Raw genomic sequence first — 7402 nt, 5'->3', positions numbered from 1 at the left:
GGAATCGGATCTTTTCAAATGTGACTGTAATGCGACCTGTTTGGGACTTTGACGTCGTCTTCGGTCGAGCTACGTCATTCGTGTGTGCAGCACAGTCACTTTTCTTTTTGCAGTTATCTTATTTCTCCTCCTCAAGTTGTTTTCCATCATCTGACTACTTCTGTAGTGGTAGGCTATGCCTACATATCCCAGGGTGCTTTGGGGCTGGGGTTGACTTCCGGAATGACTAGTAAACATGACAGCAACGCTACCTCTCTGTGTCCCTGAGCCATTCTTTATACAAGTTAGCAGAACATTGTAACTATAGAGATCTGAAGGAAGAGCTAATAAGAGACAGAATTGTGGTTGGAATAAATGACAGGAGGCTGTCAGAACAGCTACAGATGGACTCAGAATTGACCCTGGTGAAGACAATACAAAGAGTGAGACAAAGTGAAACTGTTAAGAAACAACAGACATTAATGTACAACACTGCTGGAGAAGGAGACTCCAAGATAAATTTAGATGCTGTTCAGACAAGGTTTCAGCGCCTGGGGAAAAAGCCTCAACACTCAAACAAAGGCCAAAGGTCAGACACTCAAGGAGAAAAAGAGTGTGGCCGATGTGGAAAAGGACGCAGACATGCATGGAAAGACTGCCCAGCTAAAGATGTAGAATGTCGCAAGTGTCGCAAAATTGGACATTATGCAGTGGCCTGTTTCAGAGGGAAAGCAGTAAACACAGTCACAGAGTGCCAGTCAGACGGTGACAATGATCAGGAGGACTATGCTTTTCTAGGTGAGGTGCAAACACAGACTACAAGGCCTTGGATGGAAAATATACTACTCAACGGGGAAGCCATTAATTTTAAAATCGACACAGGAGCTGACGTGACATCCATACCGGAAAGTGTCTTTAAACCAACACGAGATGGCAAGTTGGAGAAACCACTTAAGAAACTGTTTGGACCGGGACGCAACCCCCTGAATGTAAAGGGCTGTTTCCAGGGGAAAATGCTGGCAAAAGGCCTCTTTACAGACCAACATGTTTATGTTGTGGCAGGACTGACACAACCACTTCTGGGACTACCAGCCATAGAGGCCATGCAACTGGTTCACAGAGCAGAGGCTGTCACAGCGACACAGCCTGAAACAGATTTCAAAGCAGCGTATCCAGCGGTGTTCCATGGGCTTGGTGAGCTGAAGGAGCCGTACCGCATAGAGCTGAAAAAAGGAGCGACACCTTATGCTCTCTCAACACCCAGACGGGTCCCACTGCCACTGAGAGAGAAAGTGCGTGAAGAACTGGATAGAATGGAAACTATGGGAGTCATATCAAAAGTGACAGAACCAACGGCTTGGTGCTCTGGAATGGTTGTGGTTCCAAAACCAAAGCAGGACAAACTCAGGATCTGTGTAGATCTCACAAAGCTAAACAAAGCAGTGAAAAGAGAACGCCATATTCTTCCTTCCGTCGACCAAACACTTGCGATGATGTCAGAGGCAAAGGTTTTCACAAAACTAGATGCTCGATCTGGATTTTGGCAAATCCCATTAACCCCAAAATCACGACCATTAACCACATTCATCACTCCTTTTGGGAGATATCTGTTCAACCGCCTGCCCTTTGGGATCAAATCCGCTCCAGAACATTTTCAAAGAAGGATGTCACAAATGTTGGAGGATTTTGAGGGCGTGCTGTGTCATGCAGATGATGTTCTTGTGTATGGCCGTGACAGACAGGAACATGACCAAAGACTGCACAGTGTGCTCCAGAAAATGCAGGAGGAAGGCCTCACTTTGAACGAGAAGTGTGAGTTTGCTAAGGAGCACATGATCTTTGTTGGTCACAAGGTTTCGGCAAAAGGCATCGAGCCCGACCCAAACAAAACAAAAGCGATTCTTCAGATGCCAGAGCCTGAATGCGCGGAGGATGTGCGCCGCCTAATAGGCATGGCAAATTACCTGTCCAAATTCTTGCCACAACTGGCTACTGTCACCGTGCCCCTGAAAGACCTACTGAGGGAGAAAAATGAGTGGGTCTGGGGGGAACCTCAACAGACTGCTTTTCAAAAGCTGAAAGAAGGACTGAGCTCACCGACAGCACTTGCTAAATATTCAAATGCAGCAGAGACTCAAGTAGCAGCAGATGCATCAGCATACGGAATAGGTGCTGTTCTCACGCAGAAACAGGCTGATGGCTCATGGCAACCAGTGACGTTTATTTCAAGAGGACTGACAGATACAGAGAAGCGCTATGCGCAGATTGAAAAGGAGGCGCTGGCAGCAACATGGGCGTGCGAAAGACTGACCTCCTACGTGCAGGGTCTACACTTCACACTCCTGACAGACCATAAGCCCCTGGTCCCACTGTTGAGCACCAGAGGTTTGGATGATCTGCCACCAAGGGTTCTGAGATTTCGTCTGCGACTCCTGAGGTATGATTATGACATTGTTCATGTCCCAGGGAAAAACCTCATCACTGCAGACACGCTGTCTAGAGCGCCGCTTCAGGACAAGATGTCACCTGGTGACTTGGAACTTGAAAGAGAGGTCCAGGTGTTTGTGAATGCTGTTGTGTCCTCACTCCCCGCTACAGACACACGATTGGAAGAAATTAAACGGGCACAACAAGCAGATGAAACATGCAAAACAGTGTCACACTACTGTCTGACAGAATGGCCGGAAAAACACACGCTGAGGCCAGACGTTGCCCCCTACTGGAAGGTCAGAGCAGACCTGTATCTTGCAGATGACCTTCTCATGAAAGGCGAGAGACTGGTGATACCACAAGCACTCAGAAGGGAGATCATGACTAAACTTCACGAAGGTCATCAAGGAATCTCCAAATGTCGCTCTAGAGCCAAGGAATCGGTATGGTGGCCTGGAATCACTGCCCACATCAGAGAGGCAGTGGACCAGTGTGAAACGTGCCAAAAATATAGAATCCAGTACAGAGAGCCGCTGATGGAGACCACAGTACCAGATCGCCCATGGCAAAAGGTGGGGATGGACCTGTTTGAATGGAGCAAAAAGACTTACCTGCTTATTGTTGATTATTTTTCTAGGTACATCGAGGTGGCAGAGCTCAGAGTTACGACATCTGAGGCCACCATTGGAGCTGTGAAAGATGCTTTTAGTCATCATGGTTACGCACAGACCGTGGTTTCTGACAATGGGCCCCAGTTTTCGTCGGAGGCATTCAGAGCATTTGCAAAAGAGTGCAGCTTCACACATGTCACGAGCAGTCCTCGCTACCCACAAGCGAATGGTGAAGCGGAGCGTGCTGTTCAAACTGTCAAGAAGCTGTGGAAAAAAGACACTGACCAAGTCAGGGCACTACTGGCATACAGAGCCACACCGCTAGAGCACGGATTCTCACCAGCGCAGTTGCTGATGGGGAGGAACCTGCGCACATCGCTGCCGCAGCCTTCAAGCAAGCTGGACCCTAAATGGCCCGAGCTGCAGGAGTTTCGCCAGAAGGATGAGGAAGGGCGACGCAAGCAAGCTGCAAACTACAACCACCACCACCGTTCCCGTGCGCTCCCAGAGCTCCCGTCTGGACAGAAAGTGTGGGTCACCACGGAAGCGACCCCTGGGACTGTATTGGGAAATGCCCACACACCAAGGTCATACTTGGTAGAGACTGACAGGGGCGTTCTGAGGAGAAACAGAATCCACCTCAGAGCCACAGGTACTCCTCCTGGACAACCACAAGTCACCAGGTCAGGCAGAGTGACAAAGGCTCCTGAGAGACTTGATTTGTAGAACTCTAAAGTATTTCAAGTTCTTGTTTGTGAAAAAAAAAAAAAAAGAAAAAAAAAAGAAATGTAAGCGTTTTGTAGAACTCTAAAGTATTTCAAGTTCTTGTTTGTGGAAAAAAAAAAAAAAAAAAAGAAGTGTAAGCGAAAGATGATTGTAATACTATGTCAGAGTTATTCATTTACAGTGGTCTAAGTTCATCTAAAATGTTTGAATAAGTTTGCTTATTAGTTTGTGTTTGAATATGTTGTTGCTGAACTAAGAAGGGGAGGTGTAGTGGTAGGCTATGCCTACATATCCCAGGGTGCTTTGGGGCTGGGGTTGACTTCCGGAATGACTAGTAAACATGACAGCAACGCTACCTCTCTGTGTCCCTGAGCCATTCTTTATACAACTTCCTCTCCACAACCGACTAACACGATGATCTGCGGCGGCCATGTTTTTTCCTGTAGTAGCGGCTCGCTTATCATTTTTTGAAATCCAGTCATCTTCGTTCGAACTGCGCATGTGAGTGACATCCAGGCCACTTTGGGGCCTGTGTGCGTTTATACTGGAGTCTGATGAAGATCACATTTTAGTTCTAAACAGTCAGCTGGAGAAAATCAGATTTAGAAAATAATCCGATTTGGTCCACTTTGGCCTGCATTGTAAACAGTCTTTGACCTCCAGTACTAGTTTTAGCCTTCCTTTGCTCCCTGGCCGATAAATCTCTGAGGATTTTAAATCTTTTTTCTAGCTTTTATTTCTTTCTTACTCCTTCTTCAAATATTCTTGGTGTTTAACTGAATCAGTCTTCACTCTTTTTCTTCTCCATTTTATTTGGTTTTGGCTAGAGATGTCTGATAATATCGGGCTGCCGATATTATCGGCCGATAAATGCTTTAAGATGTAATATCGGAAATTATCGGTATCGGTTTCAAAAAGTAAAATTTATGACTTTTTAAAACGCCACTGTACGGAGTGGTACACGGACGTAAGGAGAAGTACAGAGCGTCAATAAACCTTAAAGGCACTGCCTTTGCATGCCGGCCCAATCACATAATATCTACGGCTTTTGACACACACAAGTGAATACAAGGCATACTTGGTCAACAGCCATACAGGTCACACTGAGGGTGCCCATATAAACAACTTTAACACTGTTGCAAATATGCGCCACACTGTGAACCCACACCAAACAAGAATGACAAACACATTTCGGCAGAACATCCGCACCGTAACACAACATAAACACAAAAGACAAATACCCAGAACCCCTTGCAGCACTAACTCTTCTGGGACGCTACAATATACCCCCCCCCCTCAACCTCCTCATGCTCCAAATTCCAAGCTGCTGTTTTGAGGCATGTTAAAAAAAAAAAAGCACTTTGTGACTTCAATAATAAATATGGCAGTGCCATGTTGGCATTTTTTTCCATAACTTGAGTGGATTTATTTTGGAAAACCTTGTTACATTGTTTAATGCATCCAGCGGGGCATCACAACAAAATTAGGCATAATAATGTGTTAATTCCACGACTGTATATATTGGTATCGGTTGATATCGGAATCGGTAATAAAGAGTTGGACAATATCGGAATATCGGCAAAAAAGCCATTATCGGATAGAAACCAGCGTTACATTAAAAACATGCTTATTTGCTTTAAAATAGATAAAAACAATGATTCTTGAAGACCATGACTTATTTTAAGACATTGTGAACACAATTATTTAAAAATAGTAGGATTAAACTAAACCTTCCTACCTTCAAAAGCCTTCTCAAAACACACCTCTTCAGATCTGCTTTTAACCAGTGATTAGTGTTCTGTGTCTTGTAAATGTCCAGTATTATGTATTTTACTGCTTTAATATTTCCTGTATTTTATATTACTACTTTGAACTGTTTTATATTTTATTTTTTTATCCTGTAAAGCGTCTTTGAGTACTCTGAAAAGCGCTATACCCAATTAAATGTATTATTATTATTATTAAACTACTTTCCATTTCATGTTGTCACTACCGAAATGATCATGTCACACTGGAAACGTTATCATTTGTTTGGGGTGTGACAATTCTCGCTAATTTTGACCATAACTAAATAATGCTAACAAGCACATGGCTAGTTGAGTTGTACATTCATAAAAACATATGTTGCATAAAAGCTGAAAAAGTTTACATAATTGAAGAGAATATGTGTGCGGTAGTGACCATTTTTGAAGATACACACTGATTTCAAGGCTTTGGAACACATTTATTTAAAAAAACTATAGGATTAAGTTACTTACCATGCAGCCATGAGGGGCGGAAATGCAAGGTCACTTCCTGGTCAAAAATGTAGGGGTGTGGCCTATAATTAGAATCAGCCACACCTCTAAAACAGCTTTAGCACAGCTTTTTATTTTGAAAATCAAACCTACAATAAATGTATGTCTTTCAACCTCTGTTTAACCTTAATCACAAAGGTCTTTTAAATTACACCTTTGAAAAAAATCTAAAAAATGCTTTAAGGGGTATTTTCATTATTTGAAATTTAGGGGTCACGATTGGGGACAGCTACTTGTCAATACAAAGCACCCTAATGCACCCTTGTATTTATTTATCTTATTACTACTTCAATTGATGCCCTGGGTTTAAACAGATCGTAACATAATCTCAGTAAAAATCTATGTCTGAATACTTTTATTTAACCCTTTTTTTGGTTAAGGGACAGCACTTGGCATTCATTGGATAGAATGCCCCATAATACACTATATTGCCAAAAGCATTTGGCCACCCATCCAAATTCTCAGAATCAGGTGTCCTAATCACTTGGCCCGGCCACAGGTGCATAAAATCAAGCACTTAGGCATGGAGACTGTTTTTACAATCTTTTGTGAAAGAATGGGCCGCGCTCAGTAATTTCCAGCGTGGAACTGTCATAGGATGCCACTCGTGCAACAAAAACAGTCGTGAAATTTCCTTGCTCCTAAATATTCCAAAGTCAACTTTATTATAAGAAAAGTGGAGATTTTTGGAACAGCAGCAAGTCAGCCACCAAGTGGTCAGCGGATGCTAAAGCGCATAGTGCAAAGACTTTCTGCAAAGTCTTTGCAGAGCTCCAAACTTAATGTGACCTTCCAATTAGCCTACGTACAGTACGCAGAGAGCTTCATGGAATGGGTTTCCATGGCCGAGCAGCTGTATCTAAGCCATACATTACCAAGTCCAATGCAAAGCGTGGGATGCAGTGGTGTAAAGCACGTCGCCACTGGACTCTAGAGCAGTGGAGATGCCTTCTCTGGAGTGATGAATCACGCTTTTACATCTGGCAATGTGATGAACGAGTCTGGGTTTGGAGGTAGCCAGGAGAACGGTACATTTTGGACTGCATTGTGCCGATTGTGAAATTTGGTGGAGGAGGAATTATTATGGCGTGGGGTTGTTTTTCAGGAGTTGGGCTTGGCCTCTTAGTTCTAGTGAAAGGAACTTTAAATGTTCCAGGATACCAAAACAATTTGGACAATTCCATGCTCCCAACCTCCAAGTGGTCCCCTTCCTCTTCCAACATGACTGTGCACCAGTGCACAAAGCAAGGTCCATAAAAACATGGATGACAGAGTCTGGTGTGGATTAACTTGACTGGCCTGCACAGAGTCCTGACCTGGACCCCATAGAACACTTTTGGGATGAATTAGAACAAAGAC

The 7402-nt window shown here is 43.8% G+C and overlaps 1 protein-coding gene across 1 annotated transcript; it reads left to right on the top strand.

The window, feature by feature from the left end:
- Positions 1-285: 285 nt before the first annotated feature.
- Positions 286-3239, top strand: LOC133663478 (uncharacterized protein K02A2.6-like). Its single transcript, XM_062067966.1, has 2 exons — positions 286-2981; positions 3047-3239. The coding sequence occupies exons 1-2, from the start codon at positions 384-386 to the stop codon at positions 3083-3085; spliced, it is 2637 nt and encodes an 878-aa protein (XP_061923950.1). The 5' UTR covers positions 286-383; the 3' UTR covers positions 3086-3239.
- Positions 3240-7402: the final 4163 nt, after the last annotated feature.

This window comes from Entelurus aequoreus, linkage group LG13 (genome assembly GCF_033978785.1).
Source record: "Entelurus aequoreus isolate RoL-2023_Sb linkage group LG13, RoL_Eaeq_v1.1, whole genome shotgun sequence".
NCBI classification, from domain to species: Eukaryota; Metazoa; Chordata; class Actinopteri; order Syngnathiformes; family Syngnathidae; genus Entelurus; species Entelurus aequoreus.
Note: the sequence above shows the minus strand (reverse complement) of the source record. Positions and strands in the feature narration are given on the sequence as shown.

What these genes read in the sequence shown, in the direction of transcription:
- LOC133663478 (XM_062067966.1), top strand. Translation starts at nt 384, where the DNA reads ATGGACTCAGAATTGACCCTGGTGAAGACAATACAAAGAGTGAGACAA. An exon ending in CAGATCGCCCATGGCAAAAG is followed by an intron (nt 2,982 to 3,046) that starts GTGGGGATGGAC and finishes TTATTTTTCTAG; the next exon opens with GTACATCGAGGTGGCAGAGC.